The sequence below is a fragment of the Sebastes fasciatus genome, chromosome 11 (assembly GCF_043250625.1).
Source record: "Sebastes fasciatus isolate fSebFas1 chromosome 11, fSebFas1.pri, whole genome shotgun sequence".
In the NCBI taxonomy this organism is placed as follows: domain Eukaryota; kingdom Metazoa; phylum Chordata; class Actinopteri; order Perciformes; family Sebastidae; genus Sebastes; species Sebastes fasciatus.
The window spans coordinates 15,111,906-15,131,395 of record NC_133805.1 but is presented as its reverse complement, the minus strand read 5'-3'; the positions used below and the strand labels follow the sequence as shown (position 1 = coordinate 15,131,395).

At 40.4% G+C, this 19,490-nt stretch overlaps 2 protein-coding genes across 4 annotated transcripts; both read right to left on the bottom strand.

The window, feature by feature from the left end:
- Positions 1-2,187: 2,187 nt before the first annotated feature.
- Positions 2,188-7,176, bottom strand: stap2a (signal transducing adaptor family member 2a). Its single transcript, XM_074650983.1, has 11 exons — positions 6,925-7,176; positions 6,023-6,094; positions 5,817-5,936; positions 5,678-5,734; positions 5,435-5,586; positions 5,213-5,344; positions 5,037-5,106; positions 4,416-4,518; positions 4,199-4,294; positions 3,601-3,729; positions 2,188-3,506 (listed from the first exon to the last, which is right to left on the bottom strand). Exons 1-11 carry the CDS (start codon positions 7,030-7,032, stop codon positions 3,451-3,453), a joined length of 1,095 nt encoding a protein of 364 aa, XP_074507084.1. The 5' UTR covers positions 7,033-7,176; the 3' UTR covers positions 2,188-3,450.
- Positions 7,177-7,393: 217 nt separating this feature from the next.
- LOC141777049 (endophilin-A2-like) lies at positions 7,394-19,363 on the bottom strand. 3 transcript variants are annotated; one of them, XM_074650980.1, is made up of 9 exons: positions 19,005-19,230; positions 14,309-14,377; positions 13,925-14,141; positions 13,614-13,747; positions 13,284-13,442; positions 12,382-12,485; positions 11,835-11,968; positions 10,888-10,941; positions 7,394-10,055 (listed from the first exon to the last, which is right to left on the bottom strand). In XM_074650980.1, the coding sequence occupies exons 1-9, from the start codon at positions 19,047-19,049 to the stop codon at positions 9,868-9,870; spliced, it is 1,104 nt and encodes a 367-aa protein (XP_074507081.1). In that variant the 5' UTR covers positions 19,050-19,230; the 3' UTR covers positions 7,394-9,867. The 3 variants fall into 3 exon arrangements, with proteins under 3 accessions (XP_074507081.1, XP_074507082.1, XP_074507083.1); XM_074650981.1 differs by having other exon boundaries at positions 10,888-10,938; XM_074650982.1 differs by lacking the exon at positions 10,888-10,941 and having other exon boundaries at positions 19,005-19,363.
- Between the last annotated feature and the right edge of the window lie 127 nt (positions 19,364-19,490).

Genomic DNA, 19,490 nt, shown 5'->3' with positions numbered 1-19,490 from the left:
TCTTATAACTTAATCATTCCCTGTGTAGATATGTTATTATACGTTATTTTGTCTAGGCAGTGGGAGGTTGGAGAAAATGCTCTGTGTTAAATACGTGTGAATAATATTCTTTTTCTTAAATAAAAATACTATTAAAAAAAAGATGTGGTTGATACTTTCATTTTTGTTGTATTTATTTATTCATTCATTTATTTTGCTTTTTACTTATTTATATTATTTTATTTAGTTATTTGTATTTATTTATTTACTTAATTTTGCACCATCATTCCCTGTGTAGATATGTTATTATACGTTATTTTGTCCAGGCAGTGGGAGGTTGGAGAAAATTGAAAATGCTCTGTGTTAAATATGTGTGAATAATATTTTTTTCTTAAATAAAAATACTATGTAAAAAAAAAAGATGTGGTTGATATAACATAGCCTTCTGCAGAAATATGCAATCCAAATCTGTTTCTGTTATTTTATCCACAGCACAGGCTTATGGTACAGTGCAACCAAATGCAAGAATAATAAAAAACGGCCACGTCCATGTCACAATATCAGCAAAAACATTCTTATGAGCTCTACAAACGTATTTATTACAACAATAACAGTAAAAAATATAATGGATTGAATTGGGTTGTACCTATGTTCACCTGTTGTGTCTCTCCCCTACATTTTTGACAGGCCAAATCAAACACATCTTGGGTCTAATGTTTTTTTTAATTATTGTATTTCTATGTTGTGGATATCAAGTCCTCCATCTTACATAACTGATGTATTTACTGTTTTTTTGTCAGATTTTTTAAAAACATATTTTCAGTTTTCAAATTTCACAAATCAAGAGAAAAGCCAAAATACAAAATAAATAGTTAAAAAAATACCATTCACATAAAAAAACAAAAAGGTGGGTTAGCTCTCCCTATATGAAAAAAACAAAATGGGAAATTGAATTTTGCAATACAAGGGAAATGGGTATTGGTACTGATATTTCAAATTGGACTCAAGTTTCCACTAGAACAGTGGTTCCCAAACCTTTTCTGCAGGGCCCCCCTTTTGTAGATAAAAAATATTTTCAAGCCCTCCCAGGCCAGTTTTTGTGCAGACGTCTTATTCACAAACAAAACCAACACACATAAAAACCACTCCTGTTTCCTCCTTAAAAATTTGACTCACGCTCAGATAAAAACCTGACATTAAACAAGGTCAGTGCAAACTCTGGTGTCAAAGTGACGTGGCCCCATTAAAACTAACAGCAATACTCTCTTAGATCATTATGTACACGACAGTAACAATTATCAGTAACATTATCCTATGATACGTTTACAGGTACTACTCACGCGCAACAGTTATAAGGTTTCGGAGAATACACCACGGGTTGTTGCGAGTAGAACAGGTTATTAATATACGTTTTTCCTGTAGTGAAATAAATGTTTAATACATTTGTTGATGAGAAACAACACGTACAGATTGCATGCTGCCAGGGGTTAACTTTCCTACATTTCTTGGTTAATGCCAGAATGCAATGTTGATGAAAATCAATGTTTGTGCTATTAACTTTGAGCACTGTCCTCACAAGGAATTAGTCCAAGGGAATATGAGGACAAACACTTGAATGAAGTGTATTCTTTATGCAAATTGACCCGATTAGATTAGAGATTTGAATGTGTTCATGCTGGACCATGCATCATTAATATTTAGCCTCGCCTCGCCCCCCTTTTATAGCTCTGGGCCCATATCTGGCGTGTCTCTGCCCTCCAGCTTGGGAACCACTGCTCTAGAGGAAAGGCCACCAAACTAACACTTTTCCTTGTTTTAGAATTAAATGAGCATAGCTGTATCACTGGAATGATGAAAATATTCTAATTTTAAAACATTAAACATGGATAAATATTTACTAAAAGTGTTTGAGATCATGGTAGATTTTCTAAACTGAAGGAATAAGGAAAACTAAAATAAATAACACTAACCCTACGGTTAAAAAAATAACTTGGACTTTTACCAAGTTTGCTGACACATTTTCTCTTTTCTTCTATCTTTCTTTGATTAACTCATAATATTGATTAATTCCAACATCATCTAATTTCCTTATTCTCCTGTTGTCATTCAGGGTTTTAATCAATGACTGAGTCCCAACGGCCTGAAACAAAGAAGTGGTTCATCTTTGAGAAAGCACAAGCTATCAATTCACAACAAGGACAAATCACATCCATGCAAAACCATTTAATGCCCTTGATATCTAACAAACACTATTCGTTGATAGTGATCAAGTAGACACGACACATCATGTACAAACATACAAGAAACTGTTCATTGAGGACAAAGAGGACACTTATGAGTCAGTTGATCACAGTTTGCCATTTGAAATCTACTCAACATAATAAATGTCAATGTAGAAATAAATGATGCTATTGTTTAGGCACCTTTAGACCTGTAATAAATTATCATTTTGTCATTAAAAGGTAGAGAAATGGTGTAATACTGTGATAAAAGCCAAACGTTTTTGCCAGGTTCAGTCAGCAAAGTGTTTGACTTTGTGCTGATGAGGTTTCTGTCTCTCTAGTTGACAGCCGTTTCACTAGAGGGCACTCTCACATATGAATACAGTAGATTGATTTTCTTGGAAGAGGAACAGAAATCACCTGGAGTCTTCAGGTGATTCATAGCACCATACAGTAGCACGAACACAGTAGCAGAGGATAAGGAAACACTTCAAAATAAGCACCAACAGTACAGTTAAAGTTGAGTTGAATCAACAATACATTAATGGTTGCTTATCAATCACAAATGGCGCTCATGAGCAGCAGGCAGAGATTGTGCAGTTTTCAGTTTCGGGCGAGGTCGACTGTATTCACAGACGATTTTTTTCATGTCATGTTACATGTGATGAGGTGAGTGAAGAGAATTGCTGAGCCCAAACCTGAGCATGCTTGGCTTATTTTACTTTCAGAGCAGATAAAGTGTCTCAGGTCTCAGGGCAGAGTTTGTTGATCTTGGCAGTCTGTGGTTTGTTTGTTCTTAGTCTCCAGTGTTGCAGCAGTAACATCAGCAGCTCAGACGAGAAAACACCAGGCTCAGTTGGTGGTCCTGAATGTGTCGGTGCTCTCTTTTTTAGCTGCCAGTCATATTGATTCAGTGTAGACTCAAGAATTTGTTTTGGCATTATTTTTTTGCTCAGAGACAGCTTGTAAACAGCTTTATGCGAGTGGACAAAGCACAAGTGGATTGTTACCCCAACCAAGGCAGGCAGCGTTTTATGAGGTTTTATGAACCTAATCCAGTGTTTACCATCCAGTCTAACCAGAGTCCATTTAACCATCTAAAAGTCCAACATTTTGTGCATCCCTACGGCGGTATTTGTAGTCCTTTGTCTTCCACCTAGAAGGCACAGGATGAATACATAGCTGCGGTGAGAAGGAGTTTGGCACTGAAGATTGCTGTGATAGGAGGTTGTTCCGTATTATGAGTGAATCACTCCTGACTGGCTCGTCTCTTCTCCAGCTTCATTTTCAGTTCCTCATTGAGTGCTGTGGAAAGACAGAGACGAACGCACATCATGTTAGGTGTCTTTTATGTACATTAGGTCTCTACGTGTTTCTAGATCTGCATCGTCTCACTCACACTGTGCGAGAGGTGAAGGGGAGAGGATGAGTCGTCTCATCGGGTTGGTGGGTGAGGCCGGCACTGAGGAGGTCAGGATCCGGCGGTCGGGGGCGGGAGACCTGGACAGGGGGCTGCTGGGCCAACGATCTGCGTCAGAATAAAAGCAGTGATCATTATTGTCAAGTCAAGTCAATTTTACGACACCCTCTGTCCTTTACAGTGCGACCCTCTCATCAGGTAAGGAAAAACTCCCCACCAAAAAAAAACTTTTAACAGGGAAAAAAGAAAAAATGGAAGAAACCTTTCCGGGATGGACAGACGTGTAATAGATGTCGTGTTTACAGAGTAACAACATAATAAAAAAATACAACATAGACTATCCATATGACAAAAAATAATACATATAATGTGAGCATATGTGAGGATCCAGGAGGATGTCAAGCAGCTTCCCGGCATCGCCAAACAGATAGAGCCAGAGCAACACGATCTCCTCTCCACGCCAGATAGAGCCAGAGCAACGCAACCTCCTCTCCACGCCAAATAGATAGAGCCAGGGCATAGCATATTGCTGTTTGTCTGCGTCTATCTGCATGTGGTTTAAGTGACAGATACGAACCTTGTTTTGGAGGCAGGGCAGGAGCCTTTGGCAGTGGGCTGGTGGGGGCAGTGTGGAGGATCCTTTCTCCGTTCTCATCATTGGCGGAAACGTATGCTGATGGCACAAACAGAAATTTAAAATGGTCAGCCTTGTTGCTCATACTTCATAAGAAAACGCATAGGAAGACATCAAAAGAATCTTGAGAGTATATGTGTGTGCTGCATAGTCGCCTCACTGATATTCTCTTCGTAAGGCTCCTCCAGCAGGAAAGGCTGCAGAGTTCCTGCCGTCTTCTCCACCAGAGCGTTGATGACCTCGTGAAGTGTAGCACAGGGAATCTGGAAGAGGGAACCTGTTGTGTTACACGCCTAAAGCTGCTGGTTTGTTAAAGCTGCAGTCGGTAACTTTGACCAAATATGACTATGTTAAGTTATTTTTTATAAAATGGTCACTATATTCTGAGAGTAGTGCATTAGACTGCCACTAGATGCCACCAAATCCTACACCCTGTACCTTTAATAGTGTTGTTTTAATATTATGTGTTCTTGCAATCAATCAAATCAGTTTCAACAAGCCGTGGACTCAAGTTTTCAGTGCAGAGATACACAGATTATACATCTGAGAAAAGAGAGCACTAGTATTGGATTAGTTCATGCCTATCAGCAGATACCTGAATTAAAGTATTGGAATCTGTATCTGGAGTGAAAAAGTTGGACCGATCCGTCCCTAACTGGAGGTTTCTCCCGTACAAACACATTCATGAATAAGTCAATTATAATAATACTTTAGACAGAATAATTCCACCTTAAGAAATGTTGTAAAATGTGAAGTGTATCTGCACGTATTAAAAACTCACAGGATTTTCTACATCGATGACATAACCACCTTGGTCCCTCTGGGTCACACGGTAATGTCTGAACACTGACCTGGAGCAGAAGAGAGAGAAACCGAACACTTATAACATTTTGCAGTGAATGCTGTGTGTGACCGTATTTGCAGCTGTGGTGCCCAGATGTTCAGCAGGTGTTTTACCCGTTGAGGTCCTGCCGAGTAGTGACAGCCAATGAGCATCCATCTCTGCCTGGACGGAGCAGCATGTTGCCACAGTCTGGGTGTCTCTCTAGAAGGACTTCAGCCTCTGTTCGAGACACCGGTCGAAAACACCTGCATGCCACACACATTAAATAATGATTATAATATAGTCATACCTACACACTACTATAACTACAGAGCATCCTCTCAAGGGGATCTTACGGTGGGATCTCTCCTACTAAAGGCACGGAGAGGGGCGAGGGAGGAGCACGCGTGGGAGTGCGAGTTCTCCGCCTGGACCTTTCTTTGTCCACCACCTCCTTCAGCATCTGCAGCTGGCCCGGCAGCAACGTGAGACAGGACGGTACATTCAGCTGGGATTGGAGACAGAGGGGAGGATATGTTTAAGACGGCACAAAAGAGATAGAAAAGATGGATGAAGGGATGCAAAAGATGAATATTTACATCTACAACGGCGTAGAGGAAACCTTTCCACAGCTCCCTTGATTCCAAGTTAGGGGCCTGGAAAAGACATCAGCACTGTTACACCTTGCAAAAAAAGTGATAATTATAATGTATATATGTGTGTATGTATGTGCATTACTGTGAGTTTGGTCTCTCCATCCTTCATGCGCAGGATGAGTCTGGCTGCCTCCAGGTTTCTGTCTCGGCTGCAGTCGTCCTTCAGGGACACAAACCCACTGAGGTCCAGCTTCTCCACATACTGTAACACACACACGTTTCAGTATCAACACACTATGATGCACAAACAATAAAAATATATATATATATATACAGTCTGAAACTTACATGACTGTCCTTGGCATTATTGAAGAAATACAAAGAATTCCCACACAGGCAGGTCCACAGTCGCCTGGACGCCTGCCACACACAGGAATAAGCAGACGTGTTAAATAAGAGAATACGCTGCTGTTGTTTTTCACATATGTGTGTGTGTGTGTGTGTGTGTGTGTAATGGATATTTCCCTTTTATCACCCCCACATTTCCTGTCCCAAGAGATGAACAGGAAGTGAGCCACAGCTGCTGTCAATCTGTGGCCATGGATCCTGCACCTGAGCCTGGCTCACATTACATGTCTCTATTGCATAATAATGAGCCTAATGAGAGGGTGGGCCTGGAGGGGGGGAGGGTATACCATTCTGTATTTTATCACCTTATAGCCTATATAAATAAAAAAAAACATGCAAAAGAGTTATTGAGGAATATTTTCAATTTTACTGTATGCAACTTTGCAGGCTATTGATGGAGGTTGCTTCAGGGATCAGGATGTCAGAAGAGTATTTCTGAGTATAAGCATTGAATTCTGGGAGATTAAAATGCTTGACATGCTGCATGTGATGTCACACAGATGCCTAGTTATTAAGATACAGCCACAAACAGTGCAAGTGATGCAATGTTTTGACACCAATCCACGATTCACAAGTAGCTATTCGTTCATAAATTGATGCACCAGATTCTTTCAAAAACCAGACATAACAGCACAACAAATCTGTGATCCCCTATCATGTGAAGCTATTCCAAACCAGCAGCACCAGTAGTCTCGCCTCGCCCATTTTAACACAATAAGGAAATTGACAGCAGCTCCCTGGGAATGGAGGGGGATCATCAGCCGGTGTGCAGCTCACATTGACCACCACTACACTGCATGCATTGGAAACAACATGGCACTGCGCCGGCCGGCCGAACCTACCTTCTCTTTCGGTCCTCGCTTCTCCAGGTACGCTTCGTAGTAGCAGGGCGGGAGCTGCGCCCGAGGTCCCCCCGGCCCGGAGCGCTGCCTGACGGGTGCAGCCGCCATGAGTGTCGTTGGCTGGGCACCGACCGAGGACAAAGGGGCGCTGAGCAATTCAGGGGAGTGACACGCCTTCCTCCTATGAGATAGTGCTGTGGCAATAATCCAACAGCTGGCTGGTGTAGCCGGCTGTGTCTGGGGATCATGCACACGGGTGGTTGTGCAGATTAGAAATTGGATGGTTGGGGGATAAATGTTTGCAAATATAGAGATGTTTATTGAGCAAATATCAAGAGATGGATTTAAATAAGAATCAGGTGCATGTTAAAAAGAGATGATCCTATGCCTGTGTGATATTTTCAGTTTATCATTAAATTGTATACATTTAAAACATTAAATTGCAGGGCTGTAAAGACACACTGGGATGCCAAATTATATCATATTTATTTGAAGAAAGCGAATGCAGCATCCATTCCCCTTTTACATACTGACAAAAATATACAATACACGGAAGATTACATTTAGTACAGAGGTAATCCATATATCCTAAAGATAATCCAGGATAATCCCACTTTTAGCCTCCCCACAGTGTCACAGTTACAAAAATAAGGCGTTGCGTAAGACACAGAAAGCTGTAATGAAGACACATGCAAAGCAGTTTACGTTTTAACACAGACAAATTCCTTTAAGATTGTGCATAATAAAATAAAGCTTTAAAGTCTGGTAATACTTCATAAATCAATATTGCATAGTTGAGACACTTAACGAGCCGTCACAGGATGTAGTGTTTGCATAAATGTCAGCCGCAGCATTCGAACAACTATTTCAGATGTGACAGCAGCTGCACACAAAAATTGATCCTAGCCCTTTGTTCCACATCATCCATCAATATTATACAAGCGGTATAATAGCTCAACCTCAACCCCTGACCCTCTTTTCCCCTCTCAAACTCCGGGCTTTTCATTTAGTGTAATGAGGCATGTAAACCCACACCTGAACCACACAGTTGCTGCTCAGCACAGCTGAAGGACCCTGGTCCTATACATAACATGAATAACATAGGAGACATGCAAAACATTACATTTAAGAGGCACATACTATGATAACAATGAGGAGATTATTCCAGCAGTGGACCATGAGACTCCAGAGGCACAATGGGATTGGGATGGGGCAGATAATAAAATAGGGGGCAGGGGTACAGGGGCAGGTGGTGAATAAAGAGCAGTGGGGGAGGGAGGGCATAATCCACTGCTGTGTGCCCTTCCCTGCTGAAAAGACCTGTGTTCCGCTCCCAGTTTTAACAGAGATGGGAGAGATGAGTGGGACGGGAGGCGGTCTAACAAGAGGAGAAAGTTGGGTCTTTTTGTGAGCAGCACAAACCCTCACAGTTCATAGTCAGCTTGTAAAAGACTTAATTGAAACTGAAACTGGCTATTGTGCACAGGCCTTCCTCATTATTAGTAACAATAGTTTGGAGATAGTTATGGAGCATTTTCTGTCAGGCCTGGTGCACAGTTTCAGCCTCAATACTGAGGCAGGTACAAAAACACCCAACACACATCAGATTAATTTCCATGCTCCAAATTATAGGTTAGAATACTAAAGCCAAGCTTACCCCAGCACTGTGGGGGAAACCAAATCACAGACTGAAAATTCATCGACAAACAGTTGGGTTAAAAAGCCCACAAAACATTGTGAGCGACACTGCCAGCAGCATCAATACAGCCTGAGAAAATAGAGGAACTGAAGGACGCTTATTATGGCTTTGGTATATTCCTGCAAAATATTTGGTTGCATTGTTGTGGGCTGCACTGAAATGGAAACAGATGTCTGCTTTACTTGTTTAAAATGTGAAGTAAATAAAAGGGAAAACATGTTTGCGTATAATCGTCTCAAACATTTAAGTTGATTTACAGCATTGCGCGCATGAGGATGTGAAAATGTTTCCTTTTAATGACAAACGGCAGTCTCGTCCAATGTGGGGATCAGCTGTAAGAGAAGAGACTGGAGTGTGGTGAGAAACATTGGAAAGGACTGTAGGTGAATTAAATGAAAAAAGTGAATACAGCAGTCAGTCGATGTTACCTGCTGACTGGCTCCAGCTATTTTTGAAGTTATATATATATATATATATATATATATTTGGAAGAGAAAAAAATCCATACTAAAACATAAGACAAGCCACTCAAGGTGGATTTGGAAAGATATAATAGAGGCCGTATGACAGTGCCAATAGCTAAGAATGATCTTTAGGACCAGCAGATGGCAGTGGTGGATAGTCTCAAACATGGACAGAAGGAAGCCAGTCCTCCATGTTGGCTCTAGCTAGTCCACGATGACAACAGTACTAAAGCCCAAAGGCACAGGAGTGAAAACTGGGAGTGTAGAAAACAGTGTTTGGAGAAATGCATGCATATACATGCATGTGTGCAGTACCAATATGAACAATACATAGAACAAGAAATGTCATCTTGTGAATAGAAAATAGGTTAAGAATATAAGAAAAGAGTAGTTGCACTTCTTAGTGTTTGCTGGACATGTCATTACAGATCTTTCTTCATCAGTCCCGGTGATGGAGGTGTAGTGTACAAAGTGCACAGGTGCTTAGAGAATGAATGTAAATACTCGTTATATGGTAAATGCACCCAAACAATACGCCATCATTTTTCTGACCGAACATCCCTCCGTCTTTAAAATCCATTAAATCTTGACAGAATAAAAAAAAGCACTTTACTCAAATAACTCCTAGGTACAAATTAGGTCCCTGTCCTGCGATGTTTACCTTTTAATTACAATAAAGAAAAGATATATTTTGGTTATTGAGAGTTGATAATCCATTACCACCCCACCGCCCCCTTTCCATCCTCTCCATCCTGCTGTTCCCCTCTTGACTTGCTGTTTTCAGTGTGACAGAGGCACTACCACTTCAACATAGTTGTGGGGGAACAATCCTGATTTGCCGCGGATGGTTCCCTCGAACCAGTTCTCATCAATTTGATTGATCAAGGTGATGATGTCGCCCTCGCGGAAGCCCAGCTCTCCTTCGTTCTCTGGGTCAAAGTCATACAGGGCTTTACAGCATGGCTCAGCTACATAGAGAGACACAAAACGTAGAGAGATGCAAGGAGGGAGAAAGAAAAAATACTGTCAGTTTGTGAAAAGAATATTTGATAATTTCCCTTCAATAAGATTAGTATATCCTGTCACCAGTATGTTTTCCAATAGGACTCTGGAATAGACCATAAAACGTTAGTCATTAAAACAGGAGATGTTAGTCATCAGTCTGATAACAGATAATCCTTCTGACACTCAAGATCAAAATCAATGTACTGACATGTTCCACAGCTCAACTATTTTATTCCAACCATAATGACCAAGTTCAAGTTTTAGGCCCAAGACATTTATTTTCTCCCATTTGACTGAGGAGGTGAATGATAGTTGACTCATCCCCTGAATATATCTATAAAATGAACCATGTATCATGTTTTGTCTTGAGGTTCAGAAGCTTCATCAGTTAGTGAACAGGCATACATACATACAGATACATATAATTCAGCAAAACTATGACTGCAGGTAAAAAATGATTTTGTTAAAAATTTCGATTTTGGTTGACAACTTTTGATTAAAATACCACAGTCACTGATCACTTCAAACAAAGCTGGAACTTGGTTTGCTGACATTTATATATATCTGCAGACATGGTCAGACAGAGTAATATTCACACTCTAACAAGCCCCGTCTTGTTCTGGGAGCCTGACAGACTGGACACAGAGGACCCAACAAACACCATTCAGTTAATACGTTACCATCACACAGACATGCATACACCTCTCTGCCACACAGATGTGCCAGAGTGAGTGAAAGTAGTGAAACTTTCTAGTTCTGTGTAAGTGACACGTTATCTTCGTCTGTCTCACTCACACGGTCTGCTCTTGATGGAGGTTCTTTGGAAGGCTGGATATTGTGCTGGGGCTGCTTCATGTCACAGAAGGAAATACACATCAGTCTTCAGAATGAGATGGACCTGCACCATAGACTGTATATAAAGATGGACGACATGACAGCTTCTCAAAAGTGAAGCCAAAACATCTTGATTGCCCCCTGGTGGCTGGCTGCAGTATAGGCCATAAATCCTGCCCCATCCATGTTGGTGGATACGACATGGGCCAAACTAAAAACTAAAGTATACGTCAAATATATTTTTCCGAAATATGGTTTCTGTCTTTTTATCACGCTGATGTTTGTTCATATTTCTAATGAGTTTGGTTTATTTGGTTATTTGATACTATAACAAAAGGGTGAGACGTCATGATTGACAGCTGTGATTGACAGCTGCTCTGAGTGAAGTAGACGGAGCCGGAGGCTCAGGAATTGCGTGAGAGAGGAGATGTAACTTTAGCTTTCTATAACCGTCACTAGTCTGTATTAGTACATGTGTCAATTTGATCATACATGTATTTATAGAGATATTATGGTTAGTTGTTGTGTCTTTCTAGCCAAACAGCTACTGTGGTGCTAACGTAGCAGCTAGGTGGCTCACGCTAACAAGATGCAGCCGTGTTCGGCTCGTGATTGGCTCAAGTGGGTGTGTGGGCGGGACCTCGATACCACGGCTCCAGCCCTCTCGCTCCAAATGATGTCAAAATGTCAAGATGGCAGCTCTTGTATCCAGGATATTTTGGCTTCACATTTGTACAGTGGGAGGAAGTGGAGACGTGTTTTCCATCTTTATATACAGTCTATGACTTGCACACATGCCTTCTTGGGAGTAGGCCTTGCACATATACACACATACACGCACACACACACACACACACACACACAGACGCTCAAGCACACTCCCACAAAATTTACAAAAGTAAGTTTACCGGCAGAGTAAGCTGGAGGGGTCGTTGCAGATGGTGAGTATCCTCCGTTGGAATTTTCTACCTCTCCATAGTCATAGGCTGGTCTGGGTTTGGGTGTGAATTCACGCCTTGGACGAGCCTGAGCATCAGTCACCCTGCACACAATCAGAGTATCGATCTATTAGCTCCAAAGTAGCGGAAGCACCAATTTAGATACAGGCAGGTTAAAAAATCCAATTACTACAACTACAAGTAAACTGTCAAAGGCAAAACAAATCTACTTTATTTCATTTAATCCAAAGTAAAATTTATATTTTGTTTCTGTAAGGGAGGGAAGGGGGGGGGGGGCAGATTATATCAAATTATCTGGGCCTACAAAACCAAAGATAATTATCTAAATCTATCGAAGTAAAAAATAAGCAATTTGCACTCATCTGCTGCTACTTGACATTCATTACTTGTAATCAGATGGGTAAAAGGAAACATGGTACAGCTGAATCATCCTTTTTCACGAGCCAGAGGACACAGCCTCAACATGCATGCCGTCACTAATAGTCATGGCACCGACCTTTCTCTCAGTTTGTCAGAAAGCTCCTCCAGGACCTGCGAGGCCTGCTTGTGGTACTGCAGCAGAGACTCCACAAAAGAATTCAGCTGACTCACCTGCTCCACCTACATGCACACAGAAACTATTTCAGGACGAGACCAAACACGGAAACAGCAGCGGTCCTTCAGAGCATTCGTTACTGGTTAACCGTTTGCATTCCCGGCACCCATCATTCCATTAGTCTGTATCATTATTTCAGAGTTGTTTACCACAATGACTTCATTCATAATGGCAGGTATGAAAATAGTGATAAACAAGCCAAACGGGTTTGACAAGCTCACACTACTGCAAGTCACTGTGGAAAACAACAAGGCATGTCACCTGACACATACTGTCCTTAAACAGGTAACATGTGGCTTGCAAGCTGAGAAGCGACAGTGCAACATGCATTTCTAATGCAAATAGAAACAGAGACACTAGCTACAATAAATGTTATCGGTTATTCTAGAGGCACATTAACAAGAATTATCCATTTTTTATTTTGTTTGGTTGCCATGTTTCATACAATTCTAATCGTGATTATCTAGGGTAAATTGTATTTCTTAATTTACCACTCTATTTTGAGTTTGTCAAACTATTTCTTAAGTGCATACAATTCATTCACTGCATTAATGCACCATAATAAAATATGCCAATTCAACTCCATCTGCTTCAGCCATAAATGCTTTTAATCACATCACAATAATTGTATGAGATTGCATTAAATGTATTTTTTTTCTGTCACTATACTGAAAGCTAATGATCAACCAGTAGTTAAAATAAGAGTTACTGCAGTGTTTACCACATTTTATAAACAAGTCCAGTAGGTTTCAATGTGTCATTTGCAATGCAAAGTGTGCAGGATTAGTCTACAGCTTACTCACGTCTGTTTCCAGCAGGTTGTGCATGGAGCCTTCAGCCATCTCTTTGGACTCGTGGAACTTCTCCAGGGCCTGCCTGAGCTCCTCTTCTGGGATTTTACCTTGACGTTTCTTTTTATAATCATAGTCGAGACGGCGGCCCTCCAGCTTCTTTAGGTGATGCTGAGGGGGTGAAAGAGGAGGAGGACGTTTCACAGATGATATTATATGAAGTTATGCACCAGGACAGTAATTACTTTTTTTCACACTATTGCAGCTGACACACAGACTGCAGAGCTCATTAGTCAATGCCTGGCCTGTACGTGCAGAAGCATACTGCCTCTTTGATTCTACCTGAATGTCTTTGATATCCTTCTCAGCGACTGCCTGCAGTGGGTCAATGAAGTTCTGCTTCACATCGATATCCAGAGAGTCCTTGACCTCAGCCATCCTCTTCATTGACTCCCCAATGTCTACTAGAGCCCCACCTGCAGTACACACACATGCAAAATACCAGCATTAGGGAGTGTGGGACATTGTGAGGAGTGTTAATAATAATCATTGGCTCTATGCTAAGTAGATTCATGGGCACCCTTTGAACAAACATACACCATAATGTCCACCTACAGTATATCTCATCATCTAACTGCCTCCACTGTTCTTACCAAAGTTGTTGTCATCGCCCATATCCCGTCCATACTTAGTCATGCACTCCCCCAGGAGACCCTCAGGCTGGGGGTAGCCCGGACTCTTGACCTGCCCGCGCATTTTGGACACTGTGTTGAGCATGGTAAGCTTAGCCCTCGTTGCTGGATTGGGCTGGAGGTACTCTGATGTTTTATTGATGACTTCCACCACTGCTTTGCTGGTAATATCTGCTCTCTGGTGGTACAGGTTACAGAGAGAGATAATAATTAATATGTGTGTGCATAATATGCTGAATCTTATGCCTTCGAGAGTGTTTATGTAAGTGAAGAAAACATGGGTGACATCATTTAACTTGCAGTAAAACAAAATATAGACATTTTCTTAAAATGTATGTATGTTACCCTCTCGAGGTCCTTGAAGTCTTCATCAAGTTTGGTTCCCTCTGCACCTCCAACCTTCTCACTCACCAGCTGTGAACACAAAGAAATCAGAGTAATGAAGCATCTAACTAAAAACCCATTCAAACATACTTTGAGACGAGGGAACCGGAAGTGCTGAAAAGCTAACTCAATTCCAGGTTTTAGGACCCATTCCTGCAGCTCTCTATTCCAATGTCTGTCCAAATAATTGCAAATAGATATTTTTTCAAAATGGTTCAGCCCTATATCCAAAGGGAGGCCAACTACGAAACATTTTTTCAAGGACACTTCAACAGGGTGAGAAGCTGTTGTCAAAGGGACCAGACCTTCACAACTACACTGCTGTCTGTTTCCAAACTTGGATATTTAACAATTTCCACCATTTAATTTTTTTCCGGGCCTGGTTAACACGATTCTCAAACTCCAAGACATACCCATGTCAGTGGAGGAACCTCAAGTCTGTGTGATGGAATGTATGCTGAAAACTGGACTTTCTTCTCTACTGAGAGCCTCTGTTCCACAAGGACTTCTACTGAGGGTTTTCCTTTTTTCCAATCAGGTCAGCACACACACTGCAGTTTCCTACACTACCACCACATCCATGGATACTTTTACTAAACACACACGCCAACTACATCTTGCTCTCAATTCATATCCTGACTCACACATGGCACATACGTTCTCCATTTCTCATCCAGAGCAACACACTCTGAAATCCAGTGCAGTTGGCTGGCAGGCCAAACAGAGACTCATTGTGTGCATTTTCTCATTTAGTTCAACTCGGCACAGCTGTTGGCACCACACTGCGCATAAAACTCTATGACCAGATGGATCGATCAATCTCTCTAGTTTATATAATACACAGGCTTTGTAAAGTTATGTTGTAAGAAACAGTCAGTGAACTCTGAAAATACCCTAAGCACTGATTGCCAATTGATTCATGGGATATAATCCAGCCCTGCATGTTCCCTAATTATAAAAAGTCTAATAAACAGCATTTCAATTGCAATTAATGAATCTCTTGGTGCCAGATGTCATGACGTGGCATGTAGATGTGTGAAATCCAAACACAAACACACTTTCAGTGCCCCATCTGGTTTCATAATTGCCAGCACACGTTTTTTGCCCTCCATGACTAATAAATCTGCCCATCCTGGTCGGACGAGACTTGAGTATGTAATCTATCTTGAAAAAGTTTTAGTTGTAGTTATAGGACATTTAGATTTAAATTATGTATACCTTTTGTTACATAAAATTGTTAAAAGCTAAATCCAATTAAGTAAGGCTGTATATGTTTGCTTTGCAACTTGGCTGACATTTCTGTTAAGTCATTGATTGAATCAAGTGTATTTTTATGGCGGTATGATGTGGAGCTTAGGCAATTAAATGACATAATTGATTATCCTCCTCCACCCTGTTTTAATTTCTTTTCATAGCCTGAATGGCAAGAGGCAACATTAATTGGCCAGGCCTGTGCTAATAGAGGGCAGGGTGTTCAGCATAGGTATGGTCAGAGCTAAACAGTATGTCCTAATAGTTGAGGATTTCGCATTGGGAGTTGGCCAGTACTGTACTGTGGTGTTATCAATCCACCAGCACTACTTAAGTTTTGCAAAAGCTTATATGGAATATAAGATTTGTGTGTAATCACCCCTGGTTTGTTAATATTGCTATATTGTCAATGTACTGACTCAATCTGTGTCTACTGGATTGGCTACTTAAGAGCTGGAAGCTGGTTTGGGCAGAGTATTCACATAACAAGGATTCCAATACACACCCACCCACTTAGAAAGGAAGTGTCACTTGCATGCCACATAATGTTAGGCCAAAGGAAGGACCTGTTGCAAGACAGGTGTCGTCAAAACACAGGCCACCGGTTTTGCAGGCTATGTCTTGTTGAGCTTCATGTTTGTGGTGGGGGGTTTAGCTTTTAACTCGAGAGCCAACAGTTTTGTTTCTTTCGGAGAGGAATGAGTGCCATTTGAAATTTGGAAGCACAAGACAAACCTGACTCAATAAATCCAAGATGTTCAGACTACTGTGAATGTCTGCACACAATCTGGCAGTCAGACATTTGACAGACATGGCATCAAGTCACTGCCATTTGAATAAATATTTAACTTGCTTCTCTTTAAGCTTCCAGTTCCATCTGGCGTCAATCTTGTACTTTTAATTTTACATTCATGCTACATCTTTCACACAGTGTAAGAATAAAATTGGAGTTATAGTCCAAAATGAGATGATGTTCAGCAATGGAAACAGTATCGCCAAAGTTAAGAGCAAGGAATTAATAGTCTGTATAGTAAATAATCTCAGTGCCTGTATGACATATAGATCCTTTATATGTAGAGATAAATAACGGACTTCAGATCATGACTTTTCTATAATAAATCAGAATATAGGAGGTGTAGAAATAAAAAGGAGACACTTACAGCTGAGAGATGACATTGTGATATGAACTGTGGTATCACCACAACACTTGTCTTGAGACAAGTGTTTTGCAAACATTGTGTAATCCAACACGTTAGAGATAGCAAACAAGAACATCACTTTAGGAGGGTATTTACACTTGAGGGATGAATCACCTGCCGTTTAACATAACAGCAAAACACGACGAAACCAAGCACAAACCATCACATATACTTCCAACAGTATCTCCATCTTCAGAAACTCATCCTCCCAGTGCCTGACTTCTGTGTCAGGCATAAACTAAGACAAATTAGCGTTGATCTTGTACTTAAACGTTCATTTAGTGAAAATTCAGGGATACACTCTACGTAGTTAACTTTGTTGGACAAAAACTTGGCTCCATTAACGTTAACCTAACCTACCGTCGACTAACTTAATTGTTGTTGCTTAAGGTTAGCACAAATGATGGTCCAGCTAAAGTTAGAGCATAAAAACTACTATAGAAGCCAACAGTAAATAACTAAGTTGAATGTTAGCATCAGTTAGGATAACGTTAACAAACGTACACCATTTATACAGCCCAATTGTGGTCAAAGTATAAAAAAAGCGAGCTTACAGAGACTTCAGGTCGCATATAATGAAAATATTATAATAAAGACCAAGATGTTCCAGTGCAAGTGAAATGTTTGTGTCTGCAGGCATAAATACTTTTCAAACTGTATTAAGAAAATCTCATGTACAAATTTATATGCTGGCTTAATCCCTCTGAGAATGACATCATCTTGCGGTTGTCTGACATCAGATTTAGCACTACATGGTACCAATCACAGCTGTGGAGGCACTGGTATAGTTCTTTATATGTAAGGCATTGATGTATGTTTATATTTATATTAACATTTCTGTTTTTAATATCTTTCAATCATGACTTTTTATAGTGCTTCCTGTTTTGTAATGTATTATATGTAATGTATTGTTGTTTTTTCTTGTTTCTTAGTCTGCAATAAAGTTTGAATTGAATTGAAAAACGTCAATTTGCTAACTCTCTCTAGATTAGTTTTATCTTAACTTAGTGTACAATTAAGGGTTAACGCTGACTATTTCCTGTGAGTCACAACACATTTGACAGTTGTTGAAGAGTTTAATAACACTGTAGCTAGTCGTGTACTTCTCAGCAAGTTAAACCATTTCATATACGTTAGATAACTTTAGTGTTTAGCCAAGAAACCATGTTTTATAGTTAACTAACGTTACTAGTTTGGTTATCCAGCTAGTGTAAACTCGTAGTGAAAGTAACGCAGGGGTCTCTAGGCAACATGCGGCTCCGGAGCCACATGAGGCTCTTTAGCTCCTCTCCAGTGGCTCCCTGTGGATTTATAAACATGGAAATAAATAACTGTTCTTTGTTTACATTTTCCTTTTTATTTATCCTTGTTGTAGGTCTATGGTACGACGGAGTATTAGGGCCACATTGAGGAAAAAAATATAAATCTGAGATTTTGAGAATAAAGTCATAGGTTTACGAGAAAAACAAAAATAATATTATGAGAATAAAGTCATAAATTTACAAGAAAAAAAGTTGTAATATTATAAGAATAAAGTCAGAAGTTTACAAGAAAGAAAGTCGTAATATTGTAAAGTAGTAATTTTACGTGTTATTTTCTTTTTTACTCGCAAAGTTATGACTTTATTCTCGTAATATTACGACTTTGTTTCTTGTAAAGTTATGACTTTATTCTGTAAATCTCAGATGTTGTTTCCCTCAATATGGCCCTAATACTCCATCGTACATTTGCACTTTGTCCCTCACTGCATTAGATTTATATACTATATACTTAGACTATAAACTGCGTTACCTTCATCACAATGCTCAAATGTTTTCGGCTCCAGACAGATTTTGTTTTTTTTGTTTTTGTCTGAAATGTGTGTTTAGATAGTAAAGGCTTCTGACCCCTGTTCTAACGTTAGCTAAACTAGAGTAACAGTAAAGGGTTAACTAACTGTTGACGTTCCCTGTGAGTCACAACACATCTGACAGTTGTTGAAGAGTTTAATAACAACATAGCAAGTCGTTTACTTCAACTTAAAACGTGTGTTTAGTCAAGAAAACATGTTTTATAACGTTAGTTAACTAACCACTTCTGGTTAGCCAGCTAGCTAACGTTAGCTTGAAGCTAGCGTCACCTCCCACTGAAAGTAACGAGAGTTGGTTAGCATAAGCTAAGCTATCGGCTAATGTTGTTTTCCTCTGTTAGAAAGTGTTGTTTTTTACCTGACTCGCTTTGTAAAACTGCTTCTTAAATCCCGCGACGGACATCTTTGCACCGTCAGTGTTGAGTCCACCTGGACCTCGACGTTGGAAGATGTGTTTTAAAGTAGTTTCTGTGTAGTTTGTAGTTGTAGAGAGACAGCAGCCGACGAGCTACACGTCTTCAAACTTTGCACCGTGGATGTGAAACTTGCTTAGCAACCACAGTTTCCTGGCTCCATCTCCATGTGGGAGGTTTCTTCCTCTCCTGCTGGATAAAGTGGGTCAAAACACACCACGCACACACACACACACACGCACACACACACACACACACACACACACACACACACACACACACACACACACACACACACACACACACACACACACACACACACACACACACACACACACCAATCATGCATCCACGCATCCTTCTTTCTTTGCAAAATTACATAATGATAGATTTGCTGACTTTGACTTTAGCAGTGACAGACATCCATTAGA

Bases quoted from the DNA above. Each gene is read 5' to 3' on its own strand.
- LOC141777049 (XM_074650980.1), bottom strand. From the start codon at position 19,049: ATGTCCGTCGCGGGATTTAAGAAGCAGTTTTACAAAGCGAGTCAG. The intron at 11,969-12,381 runs GTCGGTGCCATG...GATTGTGTGCAG, and splicing joins TCTGACAAACTGAGAGAAAG to GGTGACTGATGCTCAGGCTC. The intron at 10,056-10,887 runs GTGAGTGAGACA...CTCTCTATGTAG, and splicing joins CTCCATCAAGAGCAGACCGT to CTGAGCCATGCTGTAAAGCC.
- stap2a (XM_074650983.1), bottom strand. From the start codon at position 7,032: ATGGCGGCTGCACCCGTCAGGCAGCGCTCCGGGCCGGGGGGACCTCGG. The intron at 5,937-6,022 runs GTAAGTTTCAGA...TGTGTGTTACAG, and splicing joins ATAATGCCAAGGACAGTCAT to TATGTGGAGAAGCTGGACCT. The intron at 5,345-5,434 runs GTAAGATCCCCT...TGTGGCATGCAG, and splicing joins TTAGTAGGAGAGATCCCACC to GTGTTTTCGACCGGTGTCTC.